A 20,211-nucleotide genomic window follows, 5' to 3' on the forward strand; every position below is an offset into this window, starting at 1 on the left:
ACCAGAACTGGCTTCAGCATGCAACAATCCAACACCACACACCATCTCTCCTGCCCTGAAGGACTGTATTGACAGATGGAGGCCAAAGTCATGGACTAAATGAACTCAACGGACATTTTAGAGGGATGGCCCATAGACCAAGGGAATGATATCTGTGTGTATATATCAAAAGACAGGAAAAGTGGTGGTGATTAATTGGAATGTATTGGAAAGGGTAGGGCCTGGGCATGACGTAGATGGTATAGAATAAGGGGTGGATACTGTCCTGGTTTCAGCTGGGATAGAGTTAATTTTCTTCCTAGTAGCTGGTATAGTGCTGTGTTTTGGATTTAGTATGAGAATAATGTTGATAACACGCTGATGTTTTAGTTGTTGCTAAGTGGTGTTTACACTGGTCAAGGGCTTTTCAGCTTCCCCTGCTCTGCCAGGTGCACAAGAAGCTGGGAGGGGGCACAGCCAGGACAGCTGACCCCAACTGGCCAAAGGGCTATTCCATACCATATGGCGTCATGCTCAGTATAGAAACTGGGGGATGTTGGCCAGGGGGTAGTGATCGCTGCTCGGGGACTGGCTGGGCGTTGGTCAGTGGGTGTTGAGCGGCTGCATCACTTGTTTTTCCCTGGGTTTTGTTCCTCTCTCGCTCTCTTTTGTTGTTTTCCTTTTCATTACGATTTTTTATTATTATTATTATATTTTTTTTCCCAATTATTAAACTGTTCTTATCGCAGCCCACGAGTCGTCTTACTTTTGCTCTTCCGATTCTCTCCCCCATCCCGCTGTGGGGGGAAGGGTGAGTCAACGGCTGTGTGGTGCTTAGTTGCCGACTGAAGCTAAACCATGACACTAGTTTTCAATCTGTTGTGTAGTTACCAATTTAATATCTATGAGTGGTTTGTCATGGACCAGCAGAAGGAAAGTAGTTGATAAAGCCATGAGAACTCCTTTTTCTACTTTGGTTCTGAGAACTTCAACTCTCTGAAGAGGACTTCAGCTGGGAAAGGAAAATGCTTCTCCCTTGCAGGAGAGCAGTACTGTCAAGCCACAGACACACAGATAACTTGTCATATAGCCACTAACACGAACATGGTCAAGCACATCCTCATGTACTTTCAGTGCTTACAACCAAGACCAACACCAGCTAAACACTTACTGATAAAAACATTCTACAAGAGAGGCTTGTAATTTGGTTTTAAATTATGTGATTAGGATTACGCTGTCCATGCTCAGTTATTTGCAGCTATATTCCCAGCAGGAGCATTTGTCTACTTCATGAAAGGGTTGGAGAAGTTACACACCTTTAAGTTTCATTGCATTCTCAGTTTTAGAGAAATCAACTTTAAATTCAATGACATCCCTCCATTAATGAAAGTGAGAGAACCCCTTATTGGTCAGTCCCACTGGAAATCAAAGGCTGTGATCCCAAGTCACACCTCTGTACTGTATTAAATGCTTCTAAAGAAAAATAGGGTATTTGACTGTCGCAGGTGAATTAAGAGAAGTCATCGTTGTGGGGTTAACTACCAGGGTTTTATTAATGATTAAATGATGATCAAATGATAATTAATTGATGATTGAATGAAAATTAAATGGTAATCAAATTGTGATTAAGCAATAATTGAATGGTAATTAAACAGTGATTTGACAATGATTTAAATGATGATTTAAACAATAATTTAGACGGTGATTAGATGGCCATCAAACACCTCAACTTACTACGCTTCTAATAATTAAGCTATAGCTGGATATATAAATGTCGCTAGCATACAATATACCTTTAGGCCTGATGTAAAATGTCACTTACCTCCTTATAGATATCAGATGCCAGGTAAGGGGTCTCTCAACCTCGAGGAATAACCTTGAGAGGCGTCCCTGCTCAAGGGGGAGATCATCGCCGTGCAGCCTGCTGCTTTACAGGAGAGCTCAAGGGGCTCAAGGGGGCTACAGATATTTATAGCATAAAGTGATTGACTTGTAGTCAAACCCCCCTTTGGTGTATGTGCAAGAGTGCAGCTGTAGCAGTTGTAGTTTTTTCTAGTCCCAGCTCAAGCTGGTACTGTTAGCTCCTGATAAGACGTGGCCTAGATTCCTTAGTGTCTGAGAAGATATGGCCTAGCACAATTTTCAAGGTTTGCACAGCAGGGCTGATTTCAGTCAGGCCTACTTGTCGGTGATGCCTGAACCAAAGTACTGTTCACTCAGTCAGAGTGGGGGCATCCGTGATATTGACTGAAGCAAGCGTCTGTGCATGACTGACAAACACCTTGTATAAAACAAATTTACAAACACGTTAAGGTTGACTATAGAAGAGTGGAGGAATTAGTCAAATCACACAGAACAGGTAAAGAAAAAAGTAGCAGATTCAAGATTCTGAAGATGTGCCCAATCGCTGCAGACCACACAAAAGCTTTACATTTATGCTCAAACAATTAATTTTTGCCTTCTGCACTTGAGTATCAGGCCAATTGATTAATGTAGGAATGAAAGTGATTATGCGTTACTTGGTACTTATTTGGGGGGAAAAAAACAACCACTATAGAACTAAATCCTTCAAAGCTCACCATTTTCTAGTTCAAGTATTGAATAGCACTGAGTATGAACAGTTATCTGACAGAGACTGTAAACAGCTTGTAAATACACCAGAATTACTGCAGAGCACTGAGCACCTAAGATAATGCCTCCACCTTGCCTTTCTTATTGCTTGCCCTGATACCAACCACCTTAGTGCTTATGTAAGTAATGTTATTTGCATAACTCAAACTTATCCAACAAAAGATAAGGCTACTACATTTCCAGGTTGTACATGTCCCCAATTTAAGTTTCTTGCAAAGTCCCACCTAATTCAGCTCTAAAATGCTATTTGAAAGTGTGGGAGCCAGACACTGCCTTCACATTTTAGAGATTAAAAAGCAAGCAGATTCAACTGACATGGAGCAGTTGTTACTGAATCACAGGAGATGGGCACTTGGTTTATCCACAATCAACATCAAAAAAGGTTTTAGCATCATTGCTGACCCATAGGTCCAATCCAGTGCAAGCTCAGCTGCCCAAGGAGTTACAAGCTAAAACAAAATAACAGGATAAACACCCTCCGTAATGTGTGTGCACTGTGTCCAAAGTTTATGTACTTTGCAATACTGAAGTGGAAACTCTGCCCCATTCAGGATAGATTGCCTCTGATTGGTCTCAGTTATTTACCAGCTGGGACCAGTGTTGGGGCTATTCATGTTTTTTCAGACAGACTAGGAAAAGAATCAGAGTCTTCAAAAATTGTTCATGAAATTTCTCTGCTGGCTGTTTGCAGCTACTGTAATAATACACCAGATAATACATTTAAAAAACATATTTCAATTGTTTGTCAACCATGTTCTTTCAAACTGTGATAATCTAGTCAGTTTGATAGACAAACCCACACGCTCTAGACTATTTTGAAAGCTCAGTGTTTCACATGCCCAGAGTTAAGTCATTTTTCTTGTGTCTTACTACCAAGATCTTATCAAACTGCTCACTGAAGAGGTGCATTTCTGCCACATCCACAAATCCTGTTTCACATTTCTGCAATTTATTTACTTTAACAAACAGTCAGAGGTAACCAATTCTGTAATTTTTTGACCTATTTGTTATTGTCATATGATAATATGACAATATGACAAATGACAGAGGGAAGAAGCAAAAATAGTATCATGAAGTAAAGATTCAAACCAAATTAAAGGACAAATTAAAAGAGTACATACATTATTCCACACCAATCCTCTATCAGTCATAGCTAATAAGACTTATGATGCTAAACCAGTTACTATTACTTAGAGTACTGTATTGCTTTATATAGGAACACATGAAAGCTGTTCTGAATTAAAGAGTTTCCTCTTTCCCCATGGTGAGCTTCTCTCATTAAAGAAAAATGGTTTTAAGTCTTGCAGATAAAACAACACATGAAAATCCTCAGGCCTGCAGAGCACAAAATTGCTGAAATACAGCCAGTATGTGATGGTCCAGTTCAGCTGTAAACAGGAGGTTCTCCAGGGTCACCATGTACTGCTGAATTATCTGGTGATGCTGCAGATAAAAAGATAAACCTTTGTTGCTTTCATTCATCTTCATACACAAGAACAGGCAGAAGAGTCAAGACGTATTGTATCACAGATCAAATGTTTTCACCAGAACTAACAAGCGCATCTAATTTACACAACACATTAATCACTGTCGACAGCAAGAATGGAGCGTACATTGAAATCCTGTTTTGAGAAGTACTGGGTTTCCTGTAGCTACTCAGTTCTAATCCTGATTCTGAATAGTGTGTAGAGGCAACTGCACAGATATGCTAGGACTCAGGACATTTGCTTTAGCATTAAGTCATTTTTATGATCAGGGTAGAGACTAACCCATAGAGGGAATTATGCCATTAATCCCATGCAGTTTCCCATCCTCTAACACAATTTATGTTCATGTAAACACAAATAATTTTCTATTACTCTGGCTGTTGCTTTCAGGCAGTTACTTAACTGGCTTTTTACATCTGTTGCCAGATTTAATATAGAGCCAAGAGTTCCAAACTATATTTTTAAATAGCTATTCATTATAATCAGATACATAAATTTAAAACATTTTCATCCACTTCTTAGGCACTTATTTTGGTATACTTGTTCTCTCAAGACTCTACCCTTACTATAACATGTGGTAAGAAAAACTCAGCTACATTTACAACCACGTCTCAATATTGTTTTGCACTATATTCACAGTGAGAAACAAATCAAGGAGCTCACTCTCCAGTCATTTAGCAAGTCTGTAGCAAAGATGGGGTCAAAACCAGAGACAGACACAGCCAAAACTCACACTAGTCCCTGAAAAAGACTGGTGATGCCAGCTATGTCTGTTCTAATAGAGGTGGTAAAAATAAGTGACCAAGCTCAGCTCTCAAATCATGTAAGCTTTTCTTTCCAGCAGCTGCCCAAAGCCTTCCAAACCAAGAAGTGAAGCTTACCTGTAGGAAAATTTGCTGCAACCTCTCTATACAGCTTTTGTACCAAGGCGTAAATACATCAATCCCACCAGTTTCACAGCGCACTAAGTGTTCAGTTAACAACATAATGAAACGCTGTAGAAGAACACAAATAGAATGTTGGTTCAGCAAATCTTTTCAGATGAGAATAGGTTACTAGTCTCAGATGAGATAATCCATGGGACATTTGACAGACAGAAGCTTTGAACAGCAATGTCAGAATGAATATTTCACTTAGGAGACACTAAGTAGAGTAACTACTTATATTCAAAATAACTTGTGTTTGTTTAGGAAATTGCATGCTATCAAAAGAACTCATTTTCTCAAGCTCTTGATGCTGAAACAATTCTTGTTTAGGGGAGTTAGGCAGTTCTTTGATTCTTATCCAGAATAAGCCCATCTACCCCTTCCCATGTACTCACCCCAAGAAAATTATTAAGATACAAATGATGCTGCAAAGACATCACCCATCATTACCTGGAATATAACAAGGAAGAGATTCTTCTGTTCACTCTGGGCTGATTCTACTCTCTCCTGCAAGCGTTCTATTTGCTCTTCTAGAGGTCCATCTTCCCTATCACTACTTCGGTCATCGTCGTCATCATCTTCATCGCTTTCTCGCTGTAATTAAAAACAAAACACAACTAACTGGAGATGTGACTTCCTGTGGATTCTGCTAGTATCCATTGGAATGATAAACAGGCCTCCTGATTGACTAAACACAAAGTCTGCAGCACAACTGAAGCTGCTCTGTAGCCTTTCAAGTGCTATATGTTGAGGGCTGCTTACTCTATAAATACAATTCAAGAAGGAAATATGGAAGGAAAGAGAATGAGAAGCTTAAGCTGAATCAACTTGAGACAATGCCAGGATGGAAAAGGCCTGGAAACAAACAAACAAACAAAAACAAACAGAAGAACCACGGCAGGTTGTACTGGGTCTGGCTCAGGTGGAGTTAATTTTCTTCATAGCAGCCCATATGGTGCTATGTTTTGGATTTGTGACTAAAACAGTGTTGAAAACTGTATTGGGTTTATGTAGCAAGGTTTTGGCAGCAGGGGAGCTGCAGGGGTGGTCTCTGTGAGAAGAGACTGGAACCGCCCTGTGCTGGACACAGCTGGTGCCAGCCAGCTCCAAAACAGACCCACCATTGGACAACACTGAACCCATCAGAGAAGCTGGTGGCACCTCTGTGAAACATATTTAAGAAAGGGCAAAACACTACACAGCAGAGAGAACTGAGGGAAAAAAAAGTGTGAGAAACAATCCTGCAGACACCAAGGTCAGAGAAGAAGGAGGGGGAGGAGGTGTTCCAGGCACTGGAGCAGAAATTCTCCTTCAGCCTGTGGAGAGATCACAGTGGAGCAGGTGGATATTCCCTGAAGGACTGCAGCCTATGGAGAGGACCCATGCTGGAGTAGAGGAAAAGTGTGAGGAGGAAGGAGCAGCAGAGAGGAACTGTTATGAACTAACCGCAACCCCCCATTCCCCATCCCTCCTGCAACTCTGAGGGGGAGGAGGTAGAAGAGTCAGGAATGAAGGAGTGAAGTTGAGCCTTGGATAAATGTTCAGGAGAAGGTGTTGTTTTAATTTTGTCTTTGTTTCTCACTACCCAAATCTATTTTAATTGTCAATAAATTTAATTTTCCCCAAGCTGAGTCTGTTTTGCCCATAATGATAATTGGTAAGTGATCTCCCTGTCTTTATCTTGACCCATGAGATTTTCCATCTCTTTTATCCTCCTGTCCTGTTGAGGAGGGGGAGTAAGAGAGTGGCTGGGTGGGCATCTAGCTGCCAGCCAAGGTCAACCCACCACAACAACACACTAATGTTTTAGCTATTGCTGAACAGTGCTTGCACAGCATCAAGGCCTTTTTGTTTTCCCACTTTGCCCCTCCAGTGACTAGGCTGGGGGTGGGCAAGAGGCTGGGAAGGGACACAGCTGACCCAAACTGACCAAAGGGATATTCCATGCCATATATATATACACATATATATATATATTCCAACGTCATGCCCAGCAATAAAAAAATGGAGGTTTGGTCTTCCAAGGTAGCCATTGCTCGGAGAGTGCCTGGGCATTAGTCTGCTGGTGGGAGGTGGTGGGTGACTGCCTTTGTATCACTTGGTTTTTTCCTCTTTCCTTCACTTATTAAACTGTCTTTATCTCAACCCACTTTTTCTTGCTTTTGATCTTCCTATTCTCTCCCCCATCTCACTGCAGGGGAAAGTGAGTGAGCAGCTGTGTGGTGCTTGGCTGCTAGCTGGGGTCAACCCACGACACAGGTTTAAAGACTTGCAAGATCATTTTCTAGTGGAGCCACAAAAAGACGGTATGCTGACTATCATCAACAGACAAATAGCAGCTCAGTAACATATCTGTGGCAGACCTTTTTAAAAACTTGTCTAAACACTGTTCCAGGACTCAGATTTCATTCAGGAACCTCACTGATGTCACAGGACTGCCAAAAACAAATATCTTTTGTGCCAGAACTCAGATGGATCTGGTGGGTTAGCACAGCTAGAGGAAAGGGACTGGAACCCAGGGTGTTCAAGTGGGAAGACTACATATGAAACCTAGTGGATTATCTCCAATTAAAAAGGGTCAGAAAGGCAGCCAACCTCATAACAATCAAAATACCATGCTAGTTCCCCTTTTAAAAAAAGAGTACATTATATCAGATCTGCTATCTAGTAATTGGATGAGGAAAAGACCTACACAAGGAAAGTCCTATACTAGGCTCCAAGGTGCATGGAACCTTTGTTGCAGCTGTCTCCTGATTAGGGAGGGTCAAGCACCCTTTTAGCCGGTGCTCGGGAGAGACCGATAGAAGAGCCAGGCCTAGAAGGCAGTTTCTAGAGGGCAGCTAACAGACACAGGCAACAGGTGCAGCAGTTTCTGCAGAAAGGTGCCTCAGCTGAATTTGTACCAGCAGAACAGTCTCAGGTATGATGATAACACACCACAGGGCAGATTCCCCAGCAGTTATTGGAACAGCTGTCTCTGCCAGGGCAGAGGCTTTGACACAGACAGAGCTTCAGATGGTAAAAGCACCTCTCCAAGTCCCAAGCTGCAGGGAGTGCCTGGGGCCTCTCTCTGACACCAAGAGAGAAGGCCCTCTGTTCTGCAGGAGGTGTGCTGTCTTGGAGGACCTGTGTTACCCACTGGAAGAGTTACAGTAAGAAGTGAGCAGACCGTGCAATCTGTGTTCCTCAAACATTATTCCTTGAACCAATTAATCTCAGAGTGGCTGATGATTTGTGGCTTGTGCCAATCCTTTGTATCCACTGTGTTAACAAGGGACATGTTACCCATCTCCCACTATGTCATCTGGACGTGTAAAAGCCTTACTGAAATGAATTAAAATAGGCCTTCAAAATTCTCTTCTTCCAAGCAATGATTTAGATCAGGAGGAGGGAAGCTCAGGGCAGGTGAGAAAATTTTGTGTCAGTGCTGATAAACGTTTGTGGTGCACATCTTAAACCAAGATTAAAAAAAAAATTACTTCCTCTGCCATGCTCCTAAGCATGATGTCAAACCTAACTGTAACTAGTGTCTGATGTGGCTCTGGATTTCATATTTGTTTTCAGTCAGAATCATACCAGGGAGACATCTACCCCCTGGCTACTGGGTGAGGACCCTTTAGTCAATCTTCTTAAGAACAAAACAGCACTGGGGGGGAAGGTCGTTGAAGGAGTCATACTCCTGGTGGAGTTGTGGTGGAGCTGAATGGTCATAGAATAATGTAGGTTGGAAGGGATGTCTAGAGGTCTCTGGTCCAACATGCTGCTCAGAATCACATGGTATCACAGAATCATTGAGGTTGGAAGGAATCTCTTGAGATCATCTAGTCCACCACCACCACCACCCCCACTCAAGCAGGGTCAACCAGAGCAGGTTGCTCAGGATATTGTCCAATTAGGTTTTGAATATCTCCACTGATGGAGACTCTTGCTCAAAGCAGGTCCAATCAGATCAGGTTGTTCAGGGCCTTGTCCAGTGAAATTTTCAGTATCTCCAAGGATAACTGTCCCTTACCCTCATGAACAGCTTCTTCCATTTGCTAATAATTAGAGTGTGTCTACACTGAAGTAAACTATGTGACTGCATCTCATGTATATGTACACTCGCTAAACTGCTTACTGCCTAAAGCATAAACCCTGATCCACAGTATTTGCCATGTTTTTATACGTTTGTGTTAGCATTAACTTTTGTAACACTAGAGCCTTGATACATTTTAGTAGAAATATACTCATTTCACTGATGGTCTGTGCAGAATAAAGTATGACCCAGGTTCCTTGACCACTTCATTGTAAGGGTATGTAGAAGGAGGGTGTCTGCTCCTTTAAGGGTATCTGGTCAAAGGAGCCATACGCAAGAACATACAGAGGCATTTGAAAGTCCATGCAGTAATACTTTCATTAAGATTGTGGCTGGGTACTCTCTGTGAGGGGGAGCGGCCCTTTTATGTGAGAGAACAGCTGGAATGCAAGGAGCCCTGCCTGGGGATGGCTGATGAGCCGACCGAGAGCTCATGGGTAAGGACCGAAGAGAAGACGGGTAAGGGTGGCATTGTAGCGGGCGTCTGCTATAGGCCGCCTGACCAGGAAGAACAAGCGGATGAGGCCCTCTACAGACAGATAGGAGCAGCCTCGTGTTCACAGGCCCTGGTCCTCACGGGGGACTTCAACCACCCCGATATCTGCTGGAGGGGATAACACAGCAGGGCATAAGCAATCTAGGAGGTTCCCAGAGTGCATCGACGACAACTTCCTCACCCAAGTGACAGAGGAGCCAACGAGGAGAGGTGCTCTGCTGGACCTCCTACTGACCAACAAGGAGGGGTTCATTGGGGATGCAAAGGTCAAAGGCAGCCTTGGCTGCAATGACCACGAGATGGTGGAGTTCAGGATCCCAAGAGGAGAGAGAAGGCTAAAAGGCAAGCTCACAACCCTGGACTTGAGGAGAGCAGACTTTGGCCTCTTCAGGGATCTGCTTAGAAGCGTCTCGTGGGATAAGGCCCTGGAGGGAAGAGGGGCCCAAGAATGCTGGTTGACATTCAAGGATCACCTCCTCCAAGCTCAAGAGCGGTCCTTCCCAACGAGCAGGAAGTCAGGCAAAAATGCCAGGAGGCCTGCATGGATGAACAATGAACTCCTGGCCAAAGTCAAACACAAAAAGGAAGGTGGAAGCAGACACATGTAACCTGGGATGAATACAGAGAAATTGTCTGAGAATACAGGGATGATGTTAGAACAGCCAAAGCCTACCTGGAATTGAATCTGGCAAGGGATGTCAAAGACAACAAAAAGGGCTTCTGTAAGTACATAAGTGGCAAAAGGAAGACTGGGGAAAATGTGGGCCCAGTGCTGAATGAGATAGGGGACCTGGTGACACAGGACATGGAAAAGGCCGAGGTACTGAATGCTGCTTTTGCCTCAGTCTTTGCTAGCAAGACCAGCCTTCAGGAATCCCAGGCCCCGGAGGCCAGGGGGAAAGTCTGGAGCAAGGAAGACGTACCCTTGGCGGAAGAGGATCTGGTCAGGGAATACTTAAGCAAACCGGATGTACGTAAGGCCACGGGCTCTGATGGGATGCACGCATGAGCGCTGGGGGAGCGGGCAGATGTCATTGTGAAGCCACTCTTGATAATCTTTGATCGATCACGGCGATTGGGAGAGGCGCCTGAGGACTGGAGGAATGCAAATGTCACCCCTCTCTTCAAGAAGGGCAAGAAAGAGGACCCAGGGAACTACAGGCTGGTCAGCCTCCCCTCGATCCCTGCAAGGGCGACGGAGCAGCTAATCCTGGAAACCACTTCCAGGCACATGAAGGACAAGACGGTCATCAGGAGTAGTCATCATGGATTCACCAAGGGGGGAGTCATGCTTGACCGACCTGATAACCTTCTATGATGAAACGATTGGCTTGGTAGACGAGGGGAGAGCAGCGGATATTGCCTACCTAGCCTTCGGGAAGGCTTTTGACACCGTCTCCCGTAAGATCCTCATAGAGAAGCTGATGAAGTATGGGCTGGATGAGCAGACAGTGGGGTGGGTTGAAAACTGGCTGAACAGCTGGGCCCAGAGGGTGGCGATCGGTGGCATGAAGTCTAGTTGGAGGCCAGTCACTAGCGGTGTACCCCGGGGGTCAATACTGGGTCCGATCCTGTTCAACGTCCTGATTAATGATCTGGATGATGGGTAGACAGACTGTACCCTCGGCGAGTTTGCTGATGATGCAAAACTGGGAGGAGTGGCTGATACACCAGAGGGTTGTGCTGCCATCCAGAGGGACCTCGACAGGCTGGAGAAATGGGCAGGCAGGAGACTCGTGCGGTTCAGCAAGGGGAAGTGCCAAGTCCTGCACCTGGGGAGGAACAACCCCATGCACCAGTATATGCTGGAGGCGGACCGGCTGGAAAGCAGCTTTGCAGAAAAGGACGTGGGGGGCTCCTGGTGGACACCAACGTTGAACATGAGCCGACAGTGTGCCCTTGCTGCAGAGAAGGCTAATGGTATCCTGGGCTGCATTAGGCAAAGTATTGCCAGCAGGTCAAGGGAAGTGATCCTTCCCCTCTACTCAGCACTGGTGAGGCCACACCTGGAGTGCTGTATCCAGTTCTGGGCTCCTCAGTACAAGAGAAATATGGACATAGTAGAGAGTCCAACAAAGGGCCACAAGGATGATTAAGGGACTAGAGCATCTCTCCTGAGGAAAGGCTGAGACAGCTGGGACTGTTTAGCCTAGAGAAGAGAAGGCTCAGGGGGGATCTTATCAATATATAAAAATACCTGAAGGGAGGGTGCAAAGAAGACTGAGCCAGGCTCTTTCCATTGGTGCCCAGTGACAGGACCAGAGGCAATGGGCACAAACTGAAACACAGAAGGTGTTGTCTGAACATAAGAAAACACTTTTTTACTGTGAGGGTGACTGAGCACTGCAATAGGTTGCCCAGAGAGGTTGTGGAGTCTCCCTCCTTGGAGATATTCAAACACCACCTGGACATGTTCCTGGGCAACCAGCTCTAGGTGGCCCTACTTGAGCAGGGGGATTGGACAAGATGACCCTCCAGAGGTCCCTTCCAACCTGAATCATTCTGTGATTAAATGATGTATAGCAAGAAAGGGGGAATCTGGTAGATTAAGGCACATTCAATACATTCAGTTACAGATATTGCTTCAGTCTCACAATGTTGTTTCTCTGCAATAATATCCATAAATTAACAGCTATAAACATCATTTTTTTGTAAAAAGAGTATGTGCGACTTAAGACAAAAATAGGGCCATGTGCTAACTCACCTACTGTATGCAAATCACACTTGCAATTTATATTTTTGAATGCAAACTAGTAACTTGAAAGATACTCTGACAACTCTGAATTACTGCAATATTTAAAGCAGAAGGACTTGAGAATTTGTAGTAATTGAGAATTTTGACATTTTCTTCACCACAGGATCATATTTCCCCCCCCCCCCCCCAACTTAGACTAACTGCTCAAGGACCAGTGGACACTGTGTTAACTCCCCTAGGAGCAGGCAGGTAAGCCTTGACCTCATCCCATAACATGCCAGTCCACTTAGCACTGGGGCCATCAAAATTTGACATTTTACATCCTCAGTGAGGAACTGCAGTCTGGTAAAGCATCTGCTTATAGAACTACTCATATTTTGTCTATTTTACTGTGGTGGGTTAACCATGGCTGGCTGCCAGGTGCCCACCAAACTGCTCTATCACTCCCCCTCCTCAGTGGGACAGGGGGGGAAAATAAGATGAAAAACTCGTGGATTGAGATAAAGGCAGTTTAATAAAGAAAACAAAGGCCGTGGGAGGAATCAAAGGAAACAAACAAACAAACTAATCTGTTCTCTACAGCAGGCAATATCCAGCCACTTCCTGGGAAGTAGGGCCTCAGCGTGCGTAGCAGTTGCTTCGGAAGACAAATGCCTTAACGAATGCCCCCCTTCCTCCTCCTTTCTTTTAGCTTTTATTGCTGAGCACAATGTCATATGGTTTGGAATATCTCTCTGGTCACTTTGGGTCAGCTGTCCTGGCTCTGTCCCCTCCCAACCTCTTGCCCACCCCCAGCTTACTGGGCTTTGGGGGTGGGGTGGTTGGAGAGACAGCCTCCATGCTGTGGGAGCACTGCTCAGCAGTAGCCAAAACACTGGTGTGCTATCAACACCCTTCTAGCTACAAATACAAAACACAGCACTATGAGGGCTGCTATGGGCAAAGTTAACTCCATCCCAGCCAGACCTAATACATTTACTTACAAAAGTTATCTCATGGCATAACACTGCCCTTTAAAGCACTCCGTACTCAAGAGCCGCAGCTAGGAGACAGTACAGAAACAAAAACATAGGCATATCCATTGAATGATACCAGACAATCTCTTTGCCTCACAGTGAAATCAATGAATAGCTCTTCAGTACTCACAAACATTTGTTAATTGCTGATGAACATAGATCGAGGAGGTAAGCAACTACCGTGGCTGTTGCTGGGAATGAGCAAGGAAAAGAGCTGAAAGAGTTGGGATGAACTGACATCAGCAAACCATGAGGTCCTAGTGATCTCTCAGATGATGCTCATAGGAAATGACTTGTGCTGGTGACATTTTTTGCATGATCCTGCGTGTGTTCCATGTTGTGCCAAATTCTGATGTTAACCTAGGCCAAAGATTTAGAAGTAGCCTAGTGTTTTGTGCAGGTACTGGAAGACCATAGATCAACAAGGAAATACTCTCCTTTCTGTGAAACTAAGATAATTTATAGAAATTGGCTTCATTTGATATCAGGATTAAATACTGTAGTCAGCCAAACTGTCTTGAGTCCTGCCCTCTGGGGCTGCTACAGGAGATACCACTCTCACCGTACTTTACAGCATCATTACTTAGACCTGAAGCCCCAAAATAGCCAAAAGTGAATTAAAAAGAGGACTAATTAGACTGGAGTGGCTGACTAGGGACATTGAAAGTATTTGGTGCCATAAAACACTCAGATGGGGAAGGCACAGAAAGCACCTTCTTTTCCCAAGTGCAGTACAAAATTCCAGTAAACCAGCTGCTTGTCCAGGAATAACAAGCTTCTACTATCACTTAGGACTTAAGAGTCCACACAATGTGTCTAAAAATATTTGATAGTCATCTCACTGTAAATAGTAGTCTAGGTCATACAAGGACATTTGAAAATAAAATCCAAGAGAAGCAAAAGGCAGATGCAACTGTCTGAATCCAGCAGCATCTGTTAAAAGAACAGCGACAACTATCTCTGCTTCTCAATGACAGCTTGCTGTTTCCATGCACTTCTCCACACAAGATACAAGGTCCTAAATGACTACTTACTAGTAAAATCTGAAAGTAACTAACAAAACCTGCAGTAAACTTGAGTATGAATTTGACTGTTCCTATTGCTACCCAATAATGTAACAGGAACCAAGATTCAAAAAACAGAGTGAAAGAAGCTCATGTTGGAACAAAAACTTAAGAGAAAAACCTTGAATGGTGCAAATGCATGTGAACTTCTTTAAAGACTTCAATGAATTCTCAGGCTCTAACAGCCTTTAGAAAAACATACAAAAAATGTGTCAACTTTAGTGTCCTAGTACTAGAGATGGCAACACATGTAGATATGCCTCCTGACAGTATTTTTATTCAGCCCCTCCAAGAACCAATTGTGTGTCAGTCTGAAACATGACAGCCTGCAGGTTACTTAGTGTCAAATATATGTATTAAAAAAAAACCCAAAAAAACAAATTACTCTTTTGTGCTGTCTTGCCAATCTTGCCTTAGTCTCCTCCAGTTCTTTGTGAATCTTCAGTACATGCTTGTTCATTTTACGAATTGTGGAATGTAAGATTTCCCAGACATAGAACCTAGGAAAGATGCAGAACCCAAAACAGTAAATTGCACACTGTTCCAAGATAGAAAATGCACAGGTCTGCTATAACTCTCAACTCTTCTTATTCAAGCCATCAGAAACAGGGCAACTTTCTATTACTACAGAGCAAGTTAAATTAATAAACAGAGAAGCACACAACACTGATCTGGGGGAAATTTACAACATTTCATCATTATTACCTAGGACATCTACTGGAGTGAGCAAACATTCAATATTAAGAAAGCATATCACTCACTTCTTACCTGTACTTTGCACTAAATTACCAAACCAGCGCTTTATTTCAGAATCATTCTGCAACACTACTAGCATCAAACTGCCAGGTCTAAGCATTTTTCCCCACTCTCAGTAAACAATATATCTGAGGGTGACGCAGGATACATGCCCTAGGTGCAAGCCAAGACTCCACCAGGCTAGCAGCTATACAACAGGGTTAATGGTTCTTGTCCAGAAATGGTCCTAGAGCTTCTCCTTCCACTTTGGCAAACTTATAGGCTACTTGCATGAATCTTGCTAGCATAGCAAGGACATAGAAATGCACACTGCAGCTCAGAGGAAAATACTAAAGCTTGTGTTTTAGGGAAGCAACACAATTTTATGTAGAGTTTAAAGCAAAATAATGAAAGTAAAAACTACAATTATTTTAAGTTAAAAAAAAAATGGATTCTAACCATTTAAAATAAAAATTTAGATAAAAAGCAAATGAAGACAGAAATTCCACACTTGTTACCTAGTAAAATCATGTGCAAGTTCTGAAGAGAAGATCCAGTTTGCTACTGCAGCGCAATCAACAATCTGTGTTCGAATCATCTTATCCACAAGAACAGCAATCATCTACATTTTGGGAAAGACAAAATGGTCATTCCAACCATAAGAAATGGTCAAGTTTACCTGCTGCAACATGGAGTCTCGGAAATTACTGTGGGCTAAGGTACAACCAGTGCTGGGTTGTATGAAAAGCTATTAGAGTCAAGTTTGGTTTTATGCAACTTTGCAAATACATTAGTCAAACTAATGGGTGATTTCAAACACTTTAGGAAGCTAGTACTGCTTAAAGCAGACATCTCATTTGCTGAACATAAAAATGCTCAAACTAGGGGAGCTGTATCAATCATGCCAAGTATGCATTCACATTTTAACAAGTCATCTTTACTCCTCATGAGAGTGATGACTTCAATTTTCATTCAAGTGAGTACTTCTGCTATTCCCAAGAGCAAAAATACAAGAACTGAATTTTGAGACAAGGCATCAGAGAAGCAAGTCCCAATAGTCAACATTGGAGTATCCAACCAGAAGATGTGTTCCTGTTACATAACCATAAGGTAACAGCAACTGCTAGCCTACTCTACTTGGATTGCAACAGTCCCCAACCACAACCATATGCTCTTTCCTGCAGGACCTCTTCATTTTAGAATGAAACCAGCACTGTATATAAGTATTTACTACAGGACCCTACCTTGATGAGGCTTGTGGGAAAATCAAGCAGGTAGCTACAAAAACTATCTTGTGATTAGAACAGCTTTGTGCCATTCAGAAGAAAGGGCCCATCTTAATTATTCGTGTACTCTACACCACAATACCCAAGAAACTCAACCTGCAACATATTTATTCTCATAATCATCCATTCTCAAATAGGGAAGTGTAACAAAGCTCAATTTAAGGTAGAAAACTAAATTAACAAAATGAATCCGAGAACTCATGACTCATTTCTCAATTTCCAAGATTGCTTCCTATATTCATTTGTCTTAAGAAATTCTTCCTGGCATTATCCAGATTACCTAGTTTGAGCCTTCATGTAACACAGACATAGGAATTTGTGAAAGTATTCAATCTTGATGTTAAAGTTTTCCTTTATGACATCAAAGCCTTTGTGCCCCCAGAAAACAGTTGAGGCTGTGACCATCCATATTTTAAAGGTTGATATTTCAGGTAGGAATGTGTATATATATATTTAATCTCTGCTTTTTTTGATGCTTTTATTTAAGAAGCTATTTTACAATATCTTACCTCTCTTTCAGGACCTGACTTTTAAGAATATTAAAAGTAATCTTTTAGTAACCCTAGAAAATGGGCCTTAGGCCCAGTAGCAGATGCAAGGATTCTCCAGCACTTAATGAGATTACTTTTGGAAGTCTGGCTCATGCAACTGAGGCACCAATCACTTCCAGACATAATATCATATATTACAAACATACCAGGGAGAAGTATCCAAATAACTAATGCAGAAAAATTGAACACAAGTTTCTTACTGATCTCCATTTATAAAATTACGACAACATGGGGAAACAACAACTGCTGTAAAGAAATTGCATGTTTTAAACAACTGAGGTATTTTTCATAGTTCTTTCAGCACATTATTTCATCAGACTCAGGAATGAACTTTAACCATGGTAGCGTCACAGACAAATCTGTTCTGAACGTTGGTTGAGAGCAGATTTACTTGCTCTGTCTGTGCATAACACTGATTCCAACCTGGTCTTTGTGGCTCATTGTGATTGCTAGTGAAAAACCACACAAGTGCTAAATAACCAGGTTCTCTCTTTTTGCCTGCTAACCTGCTAACCAGGTTCTCTCTTCAGCCTACTTCTGTGTTACAAGATCTACATCTTAAAAAGCATAAAGCACGAGAATGCTGTTCTAGTATTGAAATTTTGAAGAAAAACAGGGTTGGGTTGGGTTTGATTTGGTTTGGTTTTTAAGTTATTCTCTTGTAAACCAGAGCATAGCACAAAGCTGAAAGTCTTCTACACTGAACTTTTAACATGAAAGTCTCACTGATAGAGAATAAATTTGATGTCCAGTTTAAGGCACTTAACAGTAGTAAACACAACTTCAATTCTTTTTAAAAACAAATAGACAATAGACAGTATTTTTAAGTAAACAAAGGAAATTATAATGCTTTATATTTTAACATGACTTTCTGTGAGTGGAAACTTCAATATCTGCCATTGATGCTCTTACCTGCGGATGATTCTTCCAAACCTCGTATACAACTCTCAGGACATGGAGTTTCCCCTCATCACTTTCAGCAAGTACTTTGAAGACTTCATGAAACCTTTAAAGAAATATAAGTAGTCAATGGAGGGGTTAGGATCAGGGCAATGAAGCAGGAGACACATACTAAGCGGTTTAGATGGTCCCAACATTTTCTTTTGGCCAATCTGCAACAATTCTGGAAAGGCTACCCCCTGACAAATAGAACTGTCCTGAGTTTAAAAGGTTGCAGAGACAAGACAACTCCTAAAAGCAATGTAACCCTGCCTCAGGGGCAAACTTACTCCTCAAAGCTAGGCTACAGTTCTCATGCTTTTAAATGCAGGAGAGAACTCTGCTGCTCAGTGTGCTTATGTATATGCAGGCAGAGTGAAATGTGCTGCATTTTGTGCCTTGGACTTTGCCTATTGATAGGTGTTTCCATAACCATAGACCGTTATTCCGTCTCCCCTCTACTGAGGAAAGCACTGAGAGCATCTACTTCAGTAGAGTTAAACTGACTCCTATGTCAGTATTCGCAGCCCAGTTTATGTAATGTAGCTATAAAGTTTAAATGGCTCCTTTTGACCTTATAGATATCACTGTTGATATGCATCAGTGAAACCACTATAGCTCTGAATACACAGAGTCCTGCTCCTTATGTTACTGACTGTAACTGGCTAGTGACCATCGTTTCTTATAAACCGTCATCATAAATCTTCCATGTGCAGACAAAAATCAAGCTTTTACATTTGTAAAGTATATAAAGTTGTATAAATAGAAAAATAATTCAGTAAGACACGACCACCTCTTTCATACTGAGACAGTTTAACAGCATCAAGTATGCAGTGTCAAAAAAAAGTTATTTTCATCTCATTTTGCTTAAACAGTTGCAGTCAATCCTCTAGAAGTTAAAGCATGTCTTTAAGAGCATGCACTCCAAAAATATTCTAGAATAAATTTTATATTGCTTACGTATATTTAAGAAGTTGTGGGTTGATTTAAAAAAAATTTTTTTTTTTTTTTTAAAACACCAACTTAACTGATTTTGAGTCATACTGGTTGTTGCAACACACTGTAGAAGACATGATACTGTCATGGGAGGTATGCAGTCACTCAACATGAAGCAATATCACTTGCTCCTCAGGACACTCAGCAAATGATTAATTTTAAAATGAACTAATCTACCAGCTGTTCCTTCTCTGTGATGTTCCAAAGTGCATTATGCTTGTGAACTCACAGATGGAGCCAGCCAAAGGGGTTTAGGAAAGGTTCCCCCCATGCATAAGCTATATGGCTTTGTACATTTAAATATGCATCAGTCTTTGGAATACAGAATACACAGCAAAGAAACAAACCACCTGATCCACTCTATGGTGGCTTCCCAGCACTTCAGATACTAGTAGCATAATGTGCTGTTGGACAGTTAAGGAAGAATAGGTAAGGCTTGATGTGAGAGAAAAAAAGCAGGGCAAACTACAGTAAGTACATTTTAAAGCCAGCTGCAGTACTCCTCTCCCATTATTCTTTGGGGTCTTCTAAACATAAAATTCATTAGCATCACAAAGCAGTCAAGCACTTGCAAGCACCTCCAGGACAGGCAATAAGGTATCTGCTGCACTGTGACCATTTTCAGCTCCAACTTTTCTTCCAGTCAGGTAACAGCTCTTTGTCTCATGGACTTTGTAAGTCTAAATAAAGTTCAGTAATGCAAATGAAACGGAAAACAGAGAACGGGTGGCTTGAGCAATAACTTTCATCTTTCAAAGGAAAGTATAGACAGAGTGCCTCATTTGTTTGATTTAGAAACTATCATTAAGAGGATGCAATAGATTTGCAAGTAGCTAATCCGGACACTACCTAGGATATTTTTCATTACACAGTGGGTGTTTCTCAAGACTTTGCAATAGTATGCAGAAAGAAACATAACACACCACACTTGTTAGAAAGATTACTTAAGATTTCCTATTAACTCTATATTTTAGGTAGATTAAATTTTCATAATTAGGAGTCACATACAGAAATATCTACACACTTAATGAATTGATTAACTGCCACACAAATTATCTCCTCCCTGTTTATTTTTTTGTTTTGTTTTGTTCTTTTAAACCAACTAACCTGCATGCTATTGATTGATTTAAACACAACAGCACAACCCAACAGCAGTATGATTGTGCAGGCAACTAACTCATAGCGCAATACCTTTTGTTAGTAACAAAAGCAAGGGGAGAGCTGGGTTGAAGGACATCTTTATAGGCTACAATGAAGGGTACAAGGGGATTTATTTCAGCTCAATTTCAGGAGTAACATTTGCATTTGAGAAAGCTACAAAGATTTTTTGTTTTA

The 20,211-nt window shown here is 42.0% G+C and overlaps 1 protein-coding gene across 2 annotated transcripts in view; it reads right to left on the reverse strand.

The window, feature by feature from the left end:
• Positions 1–1,584: 1,584 nt before the first annotated feature.
• LOC140650763 (nuclear cap-binding protein subunit 1-like) overlaps positions 1,585–20,211 on the reverse strand; it is a 55,875-nt gene continuing 37,248 nt past the window's right edge. Inside the window, exons 18-23 of one of the 2 annotated variants that reach the window (XM_072859496.1) lie at positions 17,854–17,947; positions 15,623–15,726; positions 14,782–14,869; positions 5,474–5,617; positions 4,979–5,092; positions 1,585–4,053 (exon numbers count right to left, since the gene is read on the reverse strand). In XM_072859496.1, coding sequence (XP_072715597.1) covers positions 3,940–4,053; positions 4,979–5,092; positions 5,474–5,617; positions 14,782–14,869; positions 15,623–15,726; positions 17,854–17,947 — 658 coding nt within the window. In that variant the 3' untranslated portion in view covers positions 1,585–3,939. Of the gene's footprint in view, positions 4,054–4,978; positions 5,093–5,473; positions 5,618–14,754; positions 14,870–15,622; positions 15,727–17,853; positions 17,948–20,211 lie in introns of both variants that reach the window. The other variant, XM_072859495.1, reaches the window with a different exon arrangement.

This window comes from Ciconia boyciana, chromosome 4 (genome assembly GCF_034638445.1).
Source record: "Ciconia boyciana chromosome 4, ASM3463844v1, whole genome shotgun sequence".
NCBI classification, from domain to species: domain Eukaryota; kingdom Metazoa; phylum Chordata; class Aves; order Ciconiiformes; family Ciconiidae; genus Ciconia; species Ciconia boyciana.